The sequence below is a fragment of the Xiphias gladius genome, chromosome 19 (assembly GCF_016859285.1).
Source record: "Xiphias gladius isolate SHS-SW01 ecotype Sanya breed wild chromosome 19, ASM1685928v1, whole genome shotgun sequence".
In the NCBI taxonomy this organism is placed as follows: Eukaryota; Metazoa; Chordata; class Actinopteri; order Istiophoriformes; family Xiphiidae; genus Xiphias; species Xiphias gladius.
This window is the reverse complement of record NC_053418.1, coordinates 11,333,813-11,356,063: the sequence shown is the minus strand read 5'-3', so window position 1 is coordinate 11,356,063 and position 22,251 is coordinate 11,333,813. Positions and strand designations below refer to the sequence as shown.

General features: G+C 38.3%; 2 protein-coding genes across 3 annotated transcripts in view; one reads left to right on the top strand and one right to left on the bottom strand.

The window, feature by feature from the left end:
* The window catches only part of oxct1a (3-oxoacid CoA transferase 1a), a 44,999-nt gene extending 27,095 nt beyond the window's left edge, over positions 1 to 17,904 (bottom strand). The window contains exons 1-7 of the mRNA XM_040154410.1: positions 17,684 to 17,904; positions 15,762 to 15,870; positions 15,047 to 15,137; positions 8,834 to 8,969; positions 8,431 to 8,580; positions 7,570 to 7,676; positions 7,120 to 7,180 (exon numbers count right to left, since the gene is read on the bottom strand). Of these exons, the coding sequence (XP_040010344.1) occupies positions 7,120 to 7,180; positions 7,570 to 7,676; positions 8,431 to 8,580; positions 8,834 to 8,969; positions 15,047 to 15,137; positions 15,762 to 15,870; positions 17,684 to 17,788 (759 nt within the window). The 5' untranslated portion in view covers positions 17,789 to 17,904. The remainder of the gene's footprint in view (positions 1 to 7,119; positions 7,181 to 7,569; positions 7,677 to 8,430; positions 8,581 to 8,833; positions 8,970 to 15,046; positions 15,138 to 15,761; positions 15,871 to 17,683) is intronic.
* A 165-nt stretch (positions 17,905 to 18,069) lies between these two features.
* On the top strand, positions 18,070 to 21,963 carry c19h5orf51 (chromosome 19 C5orf51 homolog). 2 transcript variants are annotated; one of them, XM_040154414.1, is made up of 6 exons: positions 18,070 to 18,213; positions 19,080 to 19,189; positions 20,210 to 20,356; positions 20,735 to 20,866; positions 21,022 to 21,136; positions 21,225 to 21,963. In XM_040154414.1, the coding sequence occupies exons 1-6, from the start codon at positions 18,198 to 18,200 to the stop codon at positions 21,458 to 21,460; spliced, it is 756 nt and encodes a 251-aa protein (XP_040010348.1). In that variant the 5' UTR covers positions 18,070 to 18,197; the 3' UTR covers positions 21,461 to 21,963. The 2 variants fall into 2 exon arrangements, with proteins under 2 accessions (XP_040010348.1, XP_040010346.1); XM_040154412.1 differs by lacking the exon at positions 18,070 to 18,213 and adding an exon at positions 18,220 to 18,346 and having other exon boundaries at positions 21,225 to 21,954.
* The last annotated feature ends 288 nt before the right edge of the window (positions 21,964 to 22,251 follow it).

Below are 22,251 nucleotides of genomic sequence, written 5' to 3'. Positions count from 1 at the left end.
ATATTACAGACAAACTTCAGTCGCTAATACTTTAATTGAGGAGTTACCTGATCTTATAATCCATCATGTCTCTATTTTGTTTGGATGTGTGCATGTTTGTGCGTGTGCTGAAATGCGGCAGCCAGGAGAAAGATGGCGTGGCAACAGGCACAGGGCATGAGGATGACAGCGACACCACACTCTCATTACCCTGTGTATTTATAGCCTCTCCATCTTCCTCCCAGTGTGTGTGCGCGTGTGTTCGTGTGTATGTGTGGGCACTTGGCCATGCTCTGCTGGCACTTTCGGGGCTCAGCTCCGGCTTTATCCTCTAACACAGAATACTGACAACATGAGCGATCTTTTCCTCTGACTGGAAGCTTGCCTCGCCTATGACAGCCTTTATGGTATCCGGAAAATGGGAGACAGACAGCCAGTGTGAACCCTGACAACATTAAAAGGTGCTAAAAATACATTTTTTCAAATCACAAATACTGCACATCAATGCATTTGGAAATGACAACTCTATGCCCAGCTCAAAGGGTAATGTTTACATTTTAAAGAACACATAAAACTCAATGCAATGTGCTTCAGATTCAGATGACAAGCAGTCATCAGAAAACTTTGAAATTTGCCTGTTATACGTTTTGACTAAATTTCAAACATTCAGTTTGTACATATGTTCAGCAAATCTGTAGTCCTCTTCGGCTCGCTTTCAATATCTCTCATTATTTATATTCTGTCTGCTTTTCTGTCGCCTACAGAGACCTATGGTTGATTATTAAACATTAGCCCCAGAGTGTGTCATCGGCTTTAGTATATGTCATGTAAGAGTCAATGTCGGCATGGCACTTGAATTTAAGTCTATGCGAACCTGCCTGACTCCTAGACGAGTCAATTCAGCCTAAGTGATGTAACATTCCATTTCACATTAGACACGACCAAAATGCTCAGTATGTTCTATAATTCTCAGGGAGAGACATTTTGGAGCAATGCATTAGCAACAATTATTGTTATTGCAGATGGACAAATACTGCCATCAATGTCCCTAAAAATGTAATGTGCAAGATAGACTATTTTTTAAATATTAATCAGCTCATCTATTCAACTCGACATGAAACCGTATGTTCAAATATCTGAATGAATGCAGGAAAGGCCTGACCTGAGCAGCTACATTCAGTCAACTACTTTAAACAGATGGCAATATGAATTTAATGTCTATTATGTGCACAAATTTATGCACGAGTGCATTACCAAAAAATTCAGAGAAAAAAAGACAATCTGAATTCATTTTCAGAGAATTGACACACAAATGTAAAATATCTGGTATTTTATCTCTGATACTGTTATTGTTCACAATAAAAGCTGGGGGAAAATATCTTCAAGGATTTATTTTTCTAAATAAGCTAGTAAGTGGTAAGGGAAATTTTGAGATATCAGAAATATTTCTTTACCAAATCTTATTGTTTTGCTTACTATTTATACTTCATTAGTTCATTCATGAGCTTACCTCTTGGTCGTGCGTGCTTCTCTCAAGGCTACAATAAATTAATTTTACTGACATCCATCACTATCAAAGTTGCCAGTTAATAAATTGATGTATACTCTCACTTCTCAAGAGCGTCTCTGCTTAGTGGACATGTAAGTACAATATTAATGCTATCAGTGTCATTGTGATGTATTTTCTACCCATACAAGAATAAAGATGAGTGCGCACTCTGTGGGAAAAAAGACGTCAGTCTTTTATACCCATATGTCCATTGATATTACAGCAATTTGCTGTGGTTGTAGCCAAGCCAGGCCTGCAATTACCACCATTTGCTCTGGAGAGGTTTCAGCTCAATGTCCAAAAAGTGACACTATGGTGCAGTACATACTATAGTATGTCAGAAATGAGGACTCGGTAGTGTGCAGTGCCATTGTAGAGACACTAGTTCAAAAAAAGTGTCATTACTGAATAACACAATAATAATTTTTAATCACTTTGCATTCAAAGCCATGTGAGCTTCTGACACTTAATATGAATCCTGTTAAATTAAAGCTACCAATCAATTTTGCAACCCCGTGGTGATGAGCCAAAAAGGACTGGAAACTGAATCACCTAGACCAAGTCTGTACCCACAACATCCCTCCCACAAATTGTGCAGAGTACAGACAGAAATGATGACATTCATTGCGATCTTATGCAGACACAAGCTAATTCATAAACCTCTTTAGGCAGGAAATGATGGGGAAAATTTGTGGATTTATAATTATTTGCCAACAGTAGCTTGAGTAATGGAGTTAGTCAAGGGCTCAAGTCAAGAACAAGGCAAAAAAACTGAACAAGGCAGAGTAACTGCTGTAAAATTGTATGAAAAATGTTGGCTGTAATAAATAACTGAAATTCCAGCAGTGAACAAACAAGGCAGTATGTATCAAAAGAAAAGACTAAATGGTTCATGCTAATATGTCTGAAGCACATAGCTCTCTTTCTATTTTTGTTTCCACAGAAATGTACAGTTTAAGGCTGATGTTGAAACCCCTGAGGACAGAGGTGATTTATATCCAATTAGACCTCCACCCTGGTTAAAAGAACAAAACACACTTACAGATACATTCATTCAGTTCATATATGACTGGTTTGTTGCGCACATTGACACCTACACTACTACATTGCATTGCCACAGTAACAGATTACAGTTTAGTCATTAACTGTGACTGATGGTCGAACAACAGTAAAAACCACTGCGTTTATTCAGTCTCTCTTGTATTGTATCCCAAAATGCATTGGGGCATTTCACGTTATCTGTGATAACTAAACCAGCTGGATACCGTGGAACATTCAACAATTGAATGGCCGGGTTGGGTTGCCTAGCAACCATGGCAGGAGCTGGTGATGATCTGGTAATTTTCAATGTGCTTTTTTGTTGTGTCGTTCGCTGACACCATTCCTGCCTCTTATAGATTAAATTCAGTTAAAAAAATTTTTTAAAAATGTAGATTTATGTATCACGATTGGGACAGGGATGACAATGATACGCCAGTGGTCAATGAACTTAGGGAATGAAGAACTAGTGATGGCTATCGTTGAAATTAGTCTTTTAATAATGGCACATGTACTGTGTAGGAAGGACCTACTGTGATGGAATGTATAGTAGAATATCAATTTATCCATGAAAATGGTAGATGTGGAGTGGATTTTCTTGCAATAAAGGGAGCCGGCAGACAACAATTGCGTTGTTATTGATAGGCTACTGGGAGATCATTTAAATTTGCTTCCCTGAATTGCCACTGATGTCAGAAGTGGAGTCACAAGGTTTCATTTCTAGACGTCTGTTAGGCCCTCAGGGATTTAATGCATTACAGACACACATTCACTGAACATCAAGTGAAGGAGTTCAAAAATTCAAATTCAAATTGATACTTGATGACTGACAAAGTATATAAATATTTAAATTTAATGTGCCTTTTAAAGAATGAAGACTGTGTCATCTCAGCCTGCAAGTTAAGAGTTCAGGCACAGGTAATTCAAACAACCATTAGAGAGGAGTGGGTTGGCTCAACAAAATGTTCCAGAGGATAATGGGCACCAGCTTTAGTGATGTGTCCAGGGGAAATCCAACAGTATTTATGGAACTCACTTCGACGCACTTGTATGTGGTGATATTCTATTAGTTAATAAAAATAATGTCAGGAAATATACTGACAAAGAGATTTATGGATTTCTTTGACTCTGACTAGGGGGCTTAATTTCACAACTAATTAAGTATTTTGAAGACAGGACTTAAGTTGTTTTGGCCTGGTTATAACTGCTGTCTATGTTGCTGCCCTTTGACTTAAAATAAGAGGTGTGTCATCTTCATTTTGCTCATTTTAACCTAGTATAGTCTCCAGCCACAATGCCCTGACATTTTTTGCCCTTTGATTGCGGCTCATATTGTTCCTGTGCTTTGCCTCGGAACAATTCTAGCCTACCTGACTGTGTAAAGGCTACAGAGAAAGAAATCTAGTCAAGCAGACAAGCAGTTTACTGTGCAACATCCTCATCTAAGACCTTTCTGCACACTGGCCTGAGGTGCAAAGCTGAACTGCAAGTTAAATGAATGGCCTCAAAAACACCTGTCCCTTTCCCTTCCTTAACCAGCACCAAGGACAACAGGGTCAATATTGACAGTATATCACCAGATTTATGACTGAGCATTGACTGAAACCTCATGACATATTTATTTTCAGAGACAGCAATTGCTTCTGTATCAGGGATAACAGGTTCTTAATGGGTGCTGCAATACAGTCCTACCACTTTATTGTCACCAATGAGTTGGCTTGTCATAGATAATGTCCATCTGTTACCGCACTGCCATAAAACAAAAGGCATATCCAGACAGCTAGAATGGGATTCAAAGTATTTTGAGTACTTAAACACACACCTATTGAATGTTAGTCCTAATACCCATTTGAAATACCACTTTATTATAATTTAATATTTATTTTTCATTAGGATCAATGTTTATTTCTTATTTCATATAAGGAAATTTAAATGGATGAATATTTATGAGGAGAGAGAGCTCCTCAGTTTTTCATGTCATACTATAAAATACTTAAAAAGTAAAAACAAATTAATAACCAGAGAATGTAAGGAAGACAGTTTTGAAATGTATTAAATTCCAATTCAACTTTTGAAAATCCTGATATCCTTTGTCAAACTGCGGCACAACCTACAACAAATGCCCCACCGGATAGAACCATTTGGTTGACATGTGGATGACAAGTGTCTGAAAGCACTATTTGCTATTAGAACATGACATGAAAAAGCAGTGAAATGCAAAATATTCAAAGACTCGGCTGAAACTGACACAGTTGTTTGACACAGTCTGGTTTTAGCACTGGCAGGGAACATCAAATTACATTTAAATTGGATTCATTTAAGTTCAGATGCAAATGCAGAGCTTTCCTTTCACAAAATACGATAATCTGTGCCAGGTTGTGGAATGTGTTTTGGGTGGAGTTGATTGATTGAGATGTGACACTAATTATTTTCATAAATAGGTCATTTATGAGAAAATTTCTTTAGGCTACACACCTATGTCTGGTACTCCATTAAAAAATGCTATATATTGTGTCCTTGTTTGAATAATTAAGTCAAGCAATTATTTCTGAATCTATGAGAGTTTGCAGAGGCTGCTTGTGTTCATAACTTTTCTCAGACCTTGTTAAATAAGTATGTCAGGTGGACGCTTGTGATATTATGGGATCTATCACTTTCAACTTTTCATATCACTCCTGCTCTCTTTCCTGTCATTCCTGCTACTCTCCACGATATGGAAGTAGAAATGCCATAAAATAAACAATCTCAGAAATGCACCTGGAAATTTAAAAAAAAAAAAAAACACCACTACTATTTGTCAGTCTAGCCTGGATTTCTGACCCCTTTTTAAATAACTTTTTCATCCCCTCCACTTATCAAAAACACCTTTAGTAGATGACTCTTGGTGCAAAAAGGCTAAAGCAGACAGTTCAATATTATATCCAACCAATTATTCTTGCATCTCATGATGCAGCTTTCTAAGCAGAGCCACATTATCATTCATGCCACTACTGGCTACATCACAACTCCAGCAGAAGCCACACAGACACATTTCTTGGTGGCATCACTGCTGTCAGAGCGATTAGTCTCATTATTGTTGTACATAAAAAAAAAAAAAAAAAACGGGGCAATTTCTATTATACAACAGCACTGATTTTCCATAATTCATGATATCCATCATTGGTATCATGGTAATTGTCACCACACATGCACAGGATTAGGCATGATGCCATATAGTTGAATAAAGTGCTTCTTTCAGTTGGGACATGTGCAGAATGCTGTTGTTTTACCACTAATTTATACCTTTTCTACATACTGCTATAAACCAATTTTCAGTGATCAACTGACCTTAAACCCTCCACAACAGCTCTATAGTGAGAAAATTTACTCTCCCCATTTGGTCCCAGACATTTCTAATCAACAACAGACTAAATCTCAAGTCCAGCCACAGTGGAATTATTTAAAATGTGCTTTGTGGAATTCTGTTAGATTTATGAAAGACCCTTCGCTACAGATTTATTTTCAGACAGTGCCTGTGTTTTATGGCTTTCTCACACAGTTTTTCTCCCTGCTGCTCTCTGAATCAAACGTTGTCTATATGGGAGGTGTGAAGGTGTTTGTGTGTTGGAGGGGTGAAGACGGAGATGGAGACACACACATACACACACACACACACACAGAGGGAAGAGATGAGCTATCACATTTCTACACTGTCAAATGCCAGATAGGTGGGTAACCAGATGGATAGAATGGAACTAGGTATGACACAAACAGCCCAGAGATGGCAGGACATGCTCGCCCCTTCTTTGGCCATACAGATGGAGATTAAGATTTTAAAACTACTAGTCTATAAATAATATCAGGGTCTAAAAATAATATTAAGAGGAATATAAACTATTCCCAATTTGAGCCCACAATCATACAACAACTGGCCTTTTACCTGTAAGAGGCCTGTCCCACATCTCTGTTCCGGACCGTGAGTGTTACAAACAAAGGAAAAAGCCTCTTTTTCCCTTGTGTCCTTTGAGGGTGGTTAGACAGCATCTGTTTGACACGATGACTATGTTTGGTTGCTCTACCAGCTACAAGACGTTTAGTCTATGCTTGGGTTTAAATCTCAAATGGCTGTTTTCCTTACCCTATTTTCTTCCAGGGTTTACAGTTAAATATCTTTGAAATATTTTTTTCCACAGGGTATTTGTAGATGTAGGTCGCAGGACCATTTTAGTTGGTTGAAACAAATTCATTCCAGATCAGTTATCAGTCATAAGAATAGTTTTAATTTAGGATGTTTATATCATGATATACAGATATGTGTTCTCAAATTTCAGCTGTTATTGTGGTTGAGTGTTGATTTTTATATTATTTATATTTTATATGGGGTCTATTTCAGCTATTTGGGAACCAGAATAGCTAAATACCGAGAAAATGAAAGTCTACATAATGGATGAAAACCATTAAAGGAGAGCTGGAGCCTAGGTTTTGAGATGATGACCCCACTGATAGATATGTGTGAAAAGACATGTTATAGACAGACATTAAAAGCACTTGATTTTGTTTTTGGAAATGCATACCTCAACTATGGTGGTTTTGGCTGCCTTGCACATGGGCTGATTGAAGTTCCTGGCTGTTTTCCTAACAGAGAGGAGCAAGTAAGATGTGCTATTAAACCAAAAGAACTCAAAAACTCTTGCGTTGATATCTAATATCTAACAGCCAATATAAGCTGGTGGTTTACTGTAGAACAGTACTCTCTTGTGGTGAAAGAATTTACTACATCTATTAATTGCCATCATTCACATACACCAACAGCAGCATGTGCTGATGGTTGTGCAAACACAAGCAAGGTGATTTACACAAGTCTAATACACTTTGAGGCAGGAAGAACCTGAATCTTTTACAAGATAATAGTGGCATTAGCATAATACAACATGTCTGTTCTAATGACGTGTGATTGGTACAGATATTCCTGTTCAGTGAACATGATCAAAACTCTTTACCAGCATTGTGAATTCAACTGTTACCTGAAAATGATGTTCCCAGCCTTGTCAGCCTTCCAAGCCTTGATCAATGCAAAGTCTCCAGTGATGGCCTTTTCCATGATGTAGTGCCTGCCATTGAACTCCTGCACCTGCGCTCAATGACAACACAGTTCAAGGAGTCAGTGCCACTGAATACAGTCAAGGCTGAAGATGGTGACCTGTTTTCATTTTCAGATTTGGCCCACATACTTGAGTCCAGACGTAGATTAGTCATTACTGCACACAAGAAAATCCATAGCACAATACATGGAAACACATCAGCCTTCTATGTGGCTGTGAAAAGCATTATTTTTGTAAACATGTACAACTTCCGATGTTTCTCTCATTATGCAAATGCAGTTACTTTGGGCTTGCTAGTACAACCAGTCAAACAAGTTGTAATTTTCTTCTAAAATCATTCATAACAAATTCAGACTTTCTCCAGACATGAGTTTTGTACCATGTTCTCAGTGCATACATTCACATTATGAACGTGAACTCTTTGCAGTGGCCAGTACTACTGAAGTGTGTTTTTTTTTAATGTAAAGCTGATACTGATACATGAATGTCATTAATGTGAATCGTTCAATCCATCATTTATGTATCTTCCACTGTACAGAGAAGTTGGCTTTTACTTCTGCTGAGAATTACAATGGACCACAACCAAGCTCTTAGGAAGCAAACTCCAGACCCCCAGTATGAGGTGGATCCAAGACCACTTTTACATCCTACATCCTACATCCTACGTCCAAGCTTGACCGCAGCTCTCAAGCCATCAAACAAACTAGCAGGTAAAGTGACAACAGGTCTGGAAAAATTTCTGAAGTCATCCCAAGCAAACAAAACTTTCAACAACATTCTCACCTCTCTCTTCTCACTGGCAATGGCAATGCTGCCATCTTTGTTGTACTTGATGGGAGAGCCTCCCTCTTGGATCAGTGTGCCATAGCCAGTGGCTGTGAAGAAGGCTGGAATCCCAGCACCCCCCGCCCTGATCCTCTCGGCAAGAGTGCCCTTTGGAGAAAAAGGTGAAAGATTTAGAGATGAGTACAACAGATAAATGTCAACTCCATGCCTTTGTCTCTGTCAAGTATGTAACATATAGAATTTGAAGTCAGATCATTTGGATGCTGGAATTGAACAAATCAGGACTTCTTAAGTGAATTTGGTTAGTGAATGTGTGTTTTCATGATGTGGGTATCATTTGTTTTTTTTTTATTGGCATGAAAATTCATGTATAAGCCTCTCCGTATGTTTTGTGACCAACCTGTGGTGTTAGTTCCACTTCCAACTCCCCGGTCAAATACTGTCGCTCAAACTCTGCATTCTCTCCAACATATGAGGAAATCATCCTCTTGATCTGCTTAGAGTGGAGCAGCAGGCCCAGGCCAAAGTTATCCACTCTAATGAAAACAGACATACAGTATTACTGACTTTTAAAGCGGGTCAATTAGGCTTCAGTATATTGATAATACCAAGACAGAGAAATGGGGCTTTATGCTACAATTTTCATCATTTACTTAGAAAGACATGTATCACAAAAAAGTTTAAAGGAAAAGGAAAAGAATCAAAAGAATCAAAGTAAGGCTCGTCTATACAGATTTCGCAAGTTTAATGTCTACATTATACGTGTATGCTATGCTCCTCACTCGTAGTCTCCATGCAACTTGACAGAGCTAGAACAGTTTTGCATAGCAGAATGAGGAAAAAGTGTAGTGTCAAGATGTGCAAAGAGTGACACATAAACTCAAGGCTGCCATAGGTGCCTCTACTAAAAACTGTCTTAAAAGGTGCAAATACTTATGCAATCAATTATTTTGGGAACTGTGATTTAATGTTGATTAAAAAAAGTAAATAAATACATTTAAAAAATAAATAAATTTAAAAAAAAAAAAAAAACCCACACACAAAAAACTCCAAGGGAGGCAGATACTTTTCTGTTATATTCCCTCCACTGCTCAAGTCTCATTTGTCCCTGCTCTTTGAGTGCGAACATTACCATAAATCCGCACAACATTATCCAAGGTGGTAACTAAGCCAAACCAACTGAGACGACTCCTCTTTTTGATCTTAAAGACAGGCAAAGCACAGACTAATTGTCGCCTATCTACACCCATAATGAACGCTCATGAGACCAAACACTGCTGTAGAGCCTGGAGTAGCCACTGAGACAGTCATTTGTGAGATTCTCTCTGTTTACCAACACAGGGATGCTCACAGAGATGTGTACACTGCACAGACTGATTTAAAAGAAGAAAAAAAAAAAAAAAAAAAAGACCACTTCAATAAAGCTGTGACACTCATATTGGGCTCAAGTCTGGGTTAAATCTGCTCGACAAGGTACTATAGGATATCACACATTTAGACCATCAAACCCTGGACAAACCATCATGATTTCACCACAAGTAAAACACATTCCTAAACACAGTACTGTGAGTACTCCTTTCCTTACTTTTAGTGACCAAAGGATGTTATTGTTTTATTAGAGTTGTTGAAATACTCAGGAAATGGGCAGGCAGCTATGTGAGGTCTGACTTTCTGTGGCTGGTCAGTCATTAACCTATGAAGGCATAGTCTTCATAAAAACTTAACAACACGTTAATCTGTTTTAAACAGGGTATTGTCTTAAAAAGTAAAATTCTATCAAACATCTCATGTAGCATTTCCCACGCTGTCTGATTACAACACAGTGTACTCATATCACATCAATTTCAATTTCCATCCTACTTTTTTTTTTAATGCTAAAAATATTTTTTAAAATCCTGCTTGCTGTATGTTAATGTAAAAGCAAGTGTCCAAAAATATACTCTCTCTATTGCTGCTTAATCTGCTCCTACTAACCAGAAACAAGAGGAAAGCTGAGCTTTACAGAGAGGGAGTTCTCCCTCATTTCTGTATCCTGAGAAGCTGAGAGTAAGGAACTACTGCTTTGTCCTTAACTGTAATTTCAGGTCAGCTGACAAGATATCTAGGCCATGTACGCTCAAAATACCAAAAACAGATGACTGTGGTGAGTACCCTGTTACGCACACACCACTTATGTTATATCACATGTGTGTAAGCATTTTTAACAAATGTTTTGTGACCTTTCTATGGAACTAGTGTGTATGTAAAGCATGTGTGTCTGAGGAATAAAACCTTGTCAACTTTAAAATGACATCAAGTGGATAGACTATGGTGCCCTTCAATGTAGAATCAAAAAGCGACCTCTCCCAGCTAAATCCTAAATGCTCACTGATCAGAGCAAGTTCCAGCAGTGACCTTGAACACAAATATCACTGCCTTTTATATAGAATCTATTCTGTTTGTGTAAAATGTCTAAAGCATTTGATTATACTGTAAATATAAAGCTAGAGGGGGTGACAGTTCTGTCACAGCAAAATAATCTCCTCTTGTGTAGAGCTAAATTCCTCCCATCTCATATTACAGTGCAAAAGGAGTCCACTGTGTTCTACAGGGTAAAATAGCTGTGATTCCCTCCACTCATTCAATAGTGGTGAGACACCACAGCCAGAAGTTTCCCAGAATGGTATAAAATCAAAGGAAAGAAATTCACCCCCACCTGTAATATAAGTTATAAAACTCTAAACTGTAGAGAGACACAGTGACATAAAGATATTTTAGGATATCGTCATGCTCCTCACTCACTCACTAAACCAATTTTTAAACCTCTCAACCAAGACTCGTGTAAATGACACAGCAACCACGCAGCGGTTCCAAAACCTAAATTACACTTGCCTTTCACTGCTACCAAAAATAGGTCAGCAATGTCTGTTGTACAAACAGTGTATCATCATAAGTGGAATTACTTTCCTTTGTTCATACCAACAGTCAAACTTCCCAATGTGCCAAAATATCAGAGACATTCCACTGACTTTTCGGACAGATTCATGTGAGATCATCCATTCACAAAACTTCATCATACACTATTTTCTTATATTAACAATCCCTATATTTTTTTTGCAGTATTAAATCCCTGGACTAAGATTTAGATAATGTCTGTCTGTGTTGAGAGAACTTGTTTTTATATTGTAAATAGCTCAAAGCAATTAAGAATGGCCTTTCCATTATCATGCATTATTCCTTAATTCGGAGATAATACAAGTAATACATATTCAGTGTAAAATCAAGGCGCTGAAACTACAAGCATTACTTGGCAAGTTTTACTGAGGAGGATCAATAATACATTCGAAAATTCAACATGCAAAAAGAAGTAAGCAGAGGAAAGGGAGTTTTCAGCTTTAGGAAGCTTCTCTCTAAAATTAAACAACAGATAACCACTTCTTTCACCCTCCAGCTCTCTTCCCTACAGAGCCAGGAAATTTAAACAGGATTCAGCTGTGACCAACAGTGGATATACAGTACACAGGCCTAGTAGTTTTTACAGTCATGTGTAATGCATCCCTGCTCGCATCAGTGTGACTTTCAACTCTATGTTCCCCTCCCCTTTTTGCAATATAAGCCAGATGCACGCCTGTCTCTGTCTATAAGCCCCAGTCAAAGTAGTCTTCACAATGAAACTGAAAGTACAAGGGTACTAAAAGTACTATAGTTCCCGCTAAATAAACATGTAGACTATTTATATGTAAGAAGTTTCTCTCTGTGTGGGAAGTTGCTCATAATTGCCCAGAAACTACACAAGAGAGACAATATGACCACTATTTGCAAATAGTTATAGTCTTTCCCAACAAGTATTGCCTACAGAGGGTGAAACATTTAGGGAAGCAATGATTGTTTAGAAGAATCGCCTGACTCAAGCGAACACTCCAGGTACCTGTTCCACAAATCAATATCCAACAAAAATCAAGGTCCACGAGAAAAGTCTCCTGAAGCACATTAACACATTTCATAGGTCAGTGTTTTTCAGGCTAAAACAACTACTGGCACAGAGAAATGTATTCAAACAGTCTGTGGTATAGACATAGCACAGCATTTGGCGTGCAAACTCAGTCCTACAGTTTCGTCCTTTCCAAAGTTGAGCCTTCACTTTACTACAGGTAGTGTATTCTGCACTTACAGTAGTTGATCCCTAGTGTAGGCCTAAGTGTTCAGTTTCCGAAAGTTACTCAAAATAGCCGTCATCAAGTTTGACACTCAACCACCTTAGTAATATCAATCCATGTGCAACCGTGCGAAGCGGCTACTAGATGTTAAACATTAGAGATGTAATCAAAGTTCTTCAAAATATATCTTGATCAGAAAATTGAACTATATTCCAATTGACTTTCGTATGGACCACAGTCTTAAACTTTTCTTCCAACTCTACAGTCTACTCATTTTTCTCAAAATAAAAAAGACAAAAAATCCACAGTGTAACCAACTGCTATATTTAAGATAAATATTTTTGAATACCAGTGCTTTCCATGTAAAAACTAAACTTATTTGGGAAGATAGTAACAAACATAACAAACTGAATGATGTGTTAAAAAATATTTGGTTTAAAACTGCAGTCTTAGTGTTTTTATTTGAGTAGATGAGATAAGGTTTTAGTCACTGGCTTAAGTTTCAGTATTGCTGTGTAAACAACTGACGTAAGTGTCTACTGGGTGGCAGCACACTGGGTTTTAATTACAGAAGAAAGCATGACAACTGGAAAGACAAAGACTGTTTGCAAGTATGCAAGAGATACATCAACAGTATGCTGTAAACTGTCCAGGAAAATTGCAGTGAAACGCTCTAGTTGTCAGTTGCGGTTACAAGGTTAAATGATTCCGCTAATGTTTTCAGCTACATCTTGAGTATGGTTCAAGTGACCTTAGACCTTCTTTTTTTTTGCACAATTTTTCTAGCAGGAAATTTAGTCTTTCAGTCTTACATCAGAATCTAACTACTCTTTATTTCCATGTATTAATCTTTTTACTGGTAATAACTTGTATTAAAAGATCTGTAGGGAATGTGACCTTAAATGACTGTTGTCACCTTTATTTATTTTTGCAATTTGCATTCCCTTAAAAACAATGAAACCAAGTGCTTAGCAGAATAAATTACTACAACTGTAGTTTGAGATACTACAAATCAAAGTATGCAAGAAAAAACAGAATGCATAATAAAGCGCATTCATGTCAGCAGCAACTGACTGCCATGTCCCAAAAGGTAAACCTCTCAAAAAAATTCTAGAGTCTATACCAATGAGAGCAAAGGCACACATCACATGATCACATGACCACTGAACACACCTTTTACTTGTGCCTGCAACTCTGATAACTTATCGGAAACTAACATTTGGGCACCTCTCCAGGTCAACACTGCCTGTTTGAAGATACAGTGACAAGGTCAATAATGGCTCTCCAAAATGAGTTTAAAGCAGGTCTGTAACAAGATGAAGCGACAGAATCCATCGCATGTCCAAAAAAAAGAAAAAGAAAGACAAGCTGGAGAGGGAGAAGCAAGGAAGAGTCTCACTCACTGAATCCTCTTTTTGACGGCCCCTGCTGTCATTTATCTTAGACAATAAGCAGGACTTGTTTAGTTTTGTTAAATCATATGACTAAAGTAGCTGACCTCATGAAACTGTTTGTATAGTATAACTGGAAAGCACATATTTATTTTACTTTTACGAATACTGAAAAAATAAAATTGAATCCAACTTTTCTGACATCACTCTTTTTAGACATATCACTTGAATTAGGGAATAATACAGGTGTCATCAATACTTAAAAGTGGCAAATGACAGTTTTTTTGCTTTAACTTATCATTATGAAGTACATGTTGATTGCACAACGTCATGGCTATAGAATAGTGAAACCATCTGTGTTTAGATTGGTTCCCTATAAGCCTCGCTTTCACTATGCAATTCTGTCTGCCACCTGGTACGAAAACTCCCTGGAAAATAAGGGCTTGATTTACGGCACAAAGAAGGTGTGTCTGCCTTTGCGCAAGCAAAACAGAAAGAGGATACTGCTTCTTTTTTCCCCTGGTAGCTATCAGTACCTTTTCCCCAGGTAACAGAAATGGTGGACAGTGGAATAACCAGAGTAACTGTGGAAAACTCTACCCAGCAAAAGAAAAAGAGCCCCATTGTCGGAGGAGGCGAAGAAGGCGAAGAGGAATAGTGGTAGAAAATGAGGCAGAACAAGAGTGAACCTCGGATGGACATTAACTCGATGGTGAGGGACTTGAGGGGGTTCAAAACCAACATTCAGGGGGTCGCCTATTGCCACTTTAATCTCTAATCCAGTGATAAATTGGGCCTCTAGAATAATCAAGACTGGTTAACAACACTGTCGCCAGCCTATGAATTTAGAACACAGACTGAACTTTATTTTCATTAAACTGTTTTAATGCACACCTTCTGGTGGAACAGAAATGACACAAGACGTGATACATTATGCTTTACTGACAACATTTCCAGATTCAGATGTGAATCCAAACACAAAAGTACGTAAATAAACAAACCAATCTCTATCAACACAATTACGCTTGAAAAAGTTTTGGCACCTGCATGTGTGCTAACCATGCGTGTATGCACATACACACTTACCCTGCATTGTTGCTGACTGCAGTGAGACCCTTAACACCGGTCTTCAGTAAACTGTTGATAAGATTCTCTGGGATACCACATAATCCAAAGCCTGAGTTGGAACACAAAAAATAAAGTAATGCACAATTACCGAAAAAAATGCAGGTAACCGAGGATTCATTCCAAAAAGTGTGAAAAGGGTGAACTATGGTCATTTAAGGTGGAACTGTCACCTAGTACATTAAAGACATGGCAACAAAACAAATAAGAGATATCTACAACTATTAAAAATCACACAGGGAAACCCAAAGTCCAATAACATGGTAATTATTGGATCAAGCCCCAGGTAATCCCAGTCCTGTGTGTATAAAGTGTTGTCAACATTTCTAATATTACACTGAGTGAAGCTGATTTCTACTTGTCTGTTTTTTTCCCCTTAGACAGAAGTGTACCACAGTGGAAAAATGTTTAACAATGTCACTCTCAACTTGACTATAAATAAGAGCTGTGGAATTTGTGTGTGCTCTGTGTGTGTTGATCTTAATCTACCAGCATGACAGACAGAGTTCAAGCTCACTTTGCTCATTCCACATACAGTGTGTTGCTGAACAGGTACTTTTAATCAATTAAAGAAAACCTGCATTCCGTTAAAAACTGTACGAATTTGCCAGCGTTGTCAGTGAAGTGTGTATATGACCATCGTACAATCTTGGGGGTCTGTTTAAGTATATCTTACCTCCCACCAGAATGGTAGCTCCATTAGGGATATCTTTTACCGCCTCTGTAGGATCTGAGTAGAACTGTGAACTTCTCTGGCTGGAGGTGGAAAAGTGACAGCCACAGGTCTGTAGAAAGCAGAACAAGATGTACATAAAACCTTATAAAACACGTTAATTCATTTTCATCAACAACAGAACTCCGTCAACTACAGAATCTCACCGTAATTGATTCTGGATAAAAGCATATCAGTTAGTTAAAAAATAAAAATGGCCAGATGCCTGAGGGCAGCTTATGTACAGTTTAAATGGTTGATTTAGTTTATTCAGTTGAAGAATGGAAAGATAAGCAAATCTGCAGAGCAAATCCTACAACAAAAGGAGTGAAGATTTAGGCCAGCCCACAGCCCAGAGTCCCAGCCCAGCAGAGTTAGATGAGGAATCAAACTTAAAGTCTTCTGTGTCAACAGAGATAAACGAAAATTGTACCTGTGCTGCTAAGACCATTTTTTAAAACAATTTTGCAAGACATTTAGTTGAATTTTACCACCATTAGTTTCCCCGACAGTGGTACTTGGGATTTGAACCATGAGAGACTTTCCAATACCCATTATACTGACTCTTTAATATTATGGTGCTGATTCTATGTGGTCTGTAGTTGCACTGTAAATCTGTAATACTGACATGTGATATTACATACTTGTGATTTCTGGCTGGATTTTCTGGCTTTTTAAATACTGAACTATTCAGAACACTGTCGGTCAGACAGTGGAGGAGGAGGAGGAAACTCCACACCGCTGATAAGTTCCTAGCCCCCTCTTCATCATCATTTTCCTTTATCTCCCATTGAACATGCACACTACTTAACCCAATGAAACATTTGACCATCCATTTAATTATTTGCTCTGTACGAACTACAAGGAGAAAGGCATCGAGTTTCGATCTGTTTCGAAATCTGTCCAGGTGGTTTACAACTGATTTAAAGGTTCAAGTTATTATACCAACGGCAGTAACATCTTGAAGTCACTGAGATCAATTTTGACAAAACACACTGTATGATCGCACTGATGTTAAATGGGAAGTTCCTTTTCCTCGTGCATGCATAACATACAGTATCTCTGTCTTGGTCAGAATTTAACAAAATTATGACTGTTGCATATAATCGCTTTCCTCCATTACTGTCAAAATTACACTGTTGATTTGTTTGTTCACTCGTGATACAGCATACTGCATTTCAGAGACCAGTGGTGGGAGTTTGAAACCCTTATGCCAGTCCAACAAAACTGCACTGATTCCTTTCTTACTATTACAGGAATAAATGCTCAACGGGCCGTGTTCCCCTTGAGCATTTCCAAAATTATCTTCCCTTATTAGTTATCACCTCAGACATCAAACTGATTTCCACGCTTTGGGCACTGGATGAAAACTGTAAAGCTAGGCTGCTAGGGGTGGATTAAGCAAGCGCTTGTGCTCATTTCACCTACAACGCACACACCTTGACACTGGACTTATCAACTATGCTGCATGTCAAGGTGGTGGTTTGACTAATGTTCATCATGTTTTTTTTAAGCCACTGATGCAAGCAACTACATATGAGCTCAAATGACTCGATTCTTATTATGCATTACTTAACGTTATCGTCAGTTTGTAATAATGTTGCGAAATGTGCGGACGAATACATTGAGGATATATACGAACAGGTTAATTAACCAATAGCTTGAGGTCGGTTCACGATATCATCGAAAAGTAAACTTACATAAAACAAAAAGAATATATGAAGACTGGTACATTATCTAAGTTAACTTTATTCTAAAATGTTGCACGACAAAGACAATTAACACTTCATAAAATTGACCTTTTAATTTTTTCACACATTTGCAATAATAATCATTTCAACCTAGTTATTTCTACAACTAATTGCCGTTACCGTTTAAATACCGACCTTGCTCAACTGGTAGTTAGCGAAGCTTAATTTGGTTCTGCGGGGACCTGAGAGGTTTTTGAAGAATAAATTCTCAACTCTGCACAAAGCTTTGAGGGCCGCCATGTTTTGAAGCTACGCACGGGGGACGAGCCGAGGGGCAGAGTGAAAGCTCCTGCCGGCGGACGACGGATGATGCAGGCTTAACAGTTGCAAAATGCGGGTGCTAGCGCTCCTAGCTCACCCACAAAAAGTCGGCGCCACGATGACATTGGCTGGTGGGTCAATGGGCTGGACTAACACAAGGGGAAACAGAGAGGCTCCGCAAGCTAATTTACCTTTAACCCTTTCACCACCACTGCGCTATTATAAAGGACTTAGCGTATTTAAAACGCTTCAACCAAAACGCATTTCAGAACTTAACTGGAAAGAATTAATGCAGTAAGCAGTGACAATGATTAAACTGTGCACTTGGATTTTATAGCTACCCCAAAGCGCGCGCACACACAGAAACACTGACGCCTTGGAAACAGAAATGACATCCAGAGCACGTGAGTAATCCCTCGCTCACGTGACGAATAGTTTTAGTCATGGCCGACGACTACAGGCGACAGGGTTTCGAGTTGGAGAGAAGGATATTTGAGTTAGACATCAAGTGTTCTAGTCTCAGAGCTGAAAAGCAAGGTATCGATGAGACGTTGTTAGTTTTTTTGTCTTGTGGCCCTTCTTGGCACCTAGTTTTCGTGGCTAATATTCTTGCTCAGTTTATTAGCCAACTAGCAGGCTAGCTAACGTTATCTAACATAGCTTGCAACCATAACAACAGCTGTTGTCTGATGAAATTTTGCATGTTGACAAATGATACCCACCCAAACAGTCAACTACTAGGTGGTAAAATGTTAACTTAGTAACGTTTTAATAACGTGCACTCACTGACTGCCGATTATTTTTGAATTTATGGGTTTACGAGTTAACGGCTAGCGTAAGTTCGCCAATGTTAGCTAAAATGCATCATTGTTGACAAACGTTTAGCCGATCATGAAACATAATACTGCCTAATGTTAAATAAACTGGGGTTGAGAGTAAAGCGTCCAAGTAACATTTCCATTGTTTTATGTTGAATTGTACCTTTATATATGTCATTGCATGTCACGTTTATCAGACGCTTGAAAATGTTGGTTCACATTTATTGGCATAATTCTATACTGTTATGTCGCATAGTCACACTGCCTTTGAATATGTAACGTTAAAAGGTCTTCTGTTTTAGAGTCAAACGAACGGATTTTCATGAAAAATGTGTCTAAATGCAAAAGGCCAATAATCAACTGCAGTAGACTGAAACGTATAACGTTGATGACAGTTTTTCTTGAGTTTAGATCTGTAATGGGTAATATGTTCATTTATCATTCTTCCATAGATGATGACTATTTACAGAATGCGTCTGCCATACTAGACAAGTTGAAAAGCTATTACAGACAAGGAGGGGAGAGTAGCAACCTTTCCAAGCTGCTTCAGGATTACACACAGGTACTTCATTACATCCAACTTCATTAATTGTCTAGGGCTGCAAATAATGATTATTTTCTTTAGTGATCAATATGTGATTCTTTCTTCAGTTAACCATGTAGTTTATAAAATATCAGAAAACTGTGAAAATGCCCATTTCAATTTCCCAGCACTCAAGGTGATCTTGCAAATGCGCAAGAATAATAATCGAAAACACAAAGTTATTCAGGTATGTATAATTATATAAAAGGGAACAACAGGGAAAAGTGTCCTCACATTTAAGAAGGCAGAGCCAGCAAAGGCTTGGCAGTTTTGCTTGATAAATGACACAACCAAGTAATAAATTACCTCTGTAAATGTCAGACCCCCAGGAGAGGCCGCTCAGTTTAGCATTTGAGTGCAAAATCATTCACTATACATTTACCTATAGGGGTAATACTTACATTTTGGAAACTGATGTCATGGTTTAAGGAATGTAGGGCTGAAAATTTATGCCCAAGCTGTGAAACAGGTTACTTAACTGGGTACCAAGTCTAAAGGGTTGCTTAGATCAAGGAAATTCAAGGGTGTGTTGGAATCAGTGGTTAGTTACAGACTGTTAACCCCTTTGGTTAAGGTGGTCTTCTTATTGTAGAGTAGTCTAAACCCTCGGACTGAAAAGGCTCAATAAGGTTTATAATATTAACACATTACCATTTACAAGTAATCAAGAAACTAGTTGCTACTGAATACTCAGACTTAAGAGAAGTTCATCAGATGTTAGTAAGGACAATTGCCTCTCGAGTTTGCTTTTGAGAGGGGGTTTAATAAGATGTTTGGAGAAGAGTCTATAGCTGTGGCTACCACTTACTGGCAGATATATTTTCAGTTTCATCCATAATTTGTTCTACCCTAATAATGGAAAACGCAAGTAAGTAATTTAGTAAAAAGTGGGAGGTAATTGTTCCTTATGTCTTTAACAGATTATTTTAGTTTTGAAATTGTTTCTTAGTCTTGCACATTGTATTCATTGTTGGTATATATTTGTTCTTCATCATTTAGGTGATCCTAGACATCACATTTTATGAAGAGAATAAACTTGTGGACCAGGAGTTCCCAGAAGACTGTTCACCATTTAAGATCCAGCAGCTGCTGCAAGACCTGACCGAGCCAGAAGTTTTGGCGGGGAGGCTAGCACCAGCACAGGAGGTGTGTATATGTGTATCCCAAAACGATTTTGTGTGGTGATGTGACTGTCTCACATTTTACTCCATGCGATTAATGAAGTGTTTGGCCTGAAATCAAGATGAGAGAGAAATCACTGTGCAATATATAGTTTAGTATCTAAAAATAAACAATGTAGAAGGATATAAAAGAGATGTAAACACTATAGGCCTCCATTAAAAATGTATCAGACCCTGTCTGTGTATTTTCTTTTTCTGGGTTATTATCAAGTATTCCCAGTAAGATGTCTCTTCCACTTTAATTTTCTCTTTAGTTTATAGTTTGTTAAAGCACTTTCACTTGCACACATTTACTTCCATGTCATCGTGTGACACCACGATTCATGTCTTTGATCTGTGATAGGTGCAGTCTGTGTTGGGCCTAGAGCTATTAGAATGCCTCTACTGGAGACGTGGAGCTCTGCTGTACATGTACTGCCACACCCTTCATCAACGAAAACAGTGGATCAAGAAAAACAAGGATACATTCCTTAAGGTACCACTTTTAAACACAGATGTGCGCTTGACTGATTCTGGCAAACAAATTGACTTTTTTTGATGAAAACAGTAGTTTCGTATCCAAGGTTTTTTGTTAGCATATGCCGATATTAGGCCTACTCATCAACTGACTCCATTGATATTTTAATCCAGTGTATTCAGGAAGGTGTGCGCTACCTGATGCGGATGTTGCAGGTGAGAAACTCTGTGAAGCTCAATGATGGGGTGGTGCTCCATGACACTGCTACAGCAGGCTTCCTATCTGAAGGTAAATATGTCATCATTTTTGAATAAGAAAAACTGTGTTGCAGCTCTGCATTTGATCATACTCACTACCTGCTTATGTTTTTGACCAGGCATCTTCTCAGACACGCACCTGTTGACGATGATGTACATTGGGGAAATGTGTTTCTGGGCAGTCAAGTATGAGGACTGCAGCGCTGACACTATGGATCGGAAAGAAGATCGCCTCCAGTTTCGGGACATTGGCACTCAGATCCTCAACAAATATGTCCTTGCCTGTGAGGGCCCTCTGCAGGGCCAGGGCTGGAATACAGAGAATGCCAAGGAAATCCTTAGTATTTTACAGTGAACCAAGCTGCTCCTGTGTTGAAGTTGCCCTCAGGCACAGATCTAAGTTCAGTATTCAAATGTGTGTCAACCCCAAATAAAAATTGAACCCATCAGGTGGGGGTGTAATGTTGTGGAAAGTTAAGGGGAGGCACAAGGAGTATGTGAAGAAAGGAGTCTTTGGATCAGTGTCTATGGGAAACCTTATCCAATTCCAACCGGCCCCTGGCCAAAGCAGGTGAATGAGAGTTTAGAGAGTATAAGATTGGTGGTGTAAAACTGTCAGGGGCTGCAGAGGAGGCTGTTGAATATTTTTTTTCCCTGTCCTGCTGAAAAAGCAGTTATCATCCTGATTACAGACTGTTGACTGGGGCACTTGTTTTGCTCTAAGAATGTGTTATAATAACATTACTATAAAAAGGTTATTAATAAAATTGACCTTTTTTTTTCATTTTTTAAGATTGTTACAAGTTTAAAGATAATCCAGCTGGAAATGAGACATTGCACAGTAACATTTTATTTATTGTTTTTTTGGTTTTGTTTTTTTCGCCATTTTGTTATGCTTTTAATATATTATAATTGCATATACAGTAAATATGTATGTGTGTATAAAAATATACACACAAGAGGCAAAGAAAGATGTTCAAAAACTGTTTGACAACGATGTATTCATGACCATTTCAAGTATGTTCAGATTTGTTCATACCAGCTTTGTAATGCGCCACTTGTATCCCCATCTATTGCAAGTTCCATTTTTCTGCCACTTGAGTAACTTTGATAGTATAACTATTAGTAGAGAATCTGTGATGTTTG

Coding starts and splice junctions, on each gene's coding strand:
- c19h5orf51 (XM_040154412.1), top strand. CDS start 18,253: ATGGCCGACGACTACAGGCGACAGGGTTTCGAGTTGGAGAGAAGGATA. Junction 20,357..20,734: donor GGCTAGCACCAGCACAGGAG/GTGTGTATATGT, acceptor GATCTGTGATAG/GTGCAGTCTGTGTTGGGCCT. Junction 20,867..21,021: donor ACAAGGATACATTCCTTAAG/GTACCACTTTTA, acceptor ATTTTAATCCAG/TGTATTCAGGAAGGTGTGCG.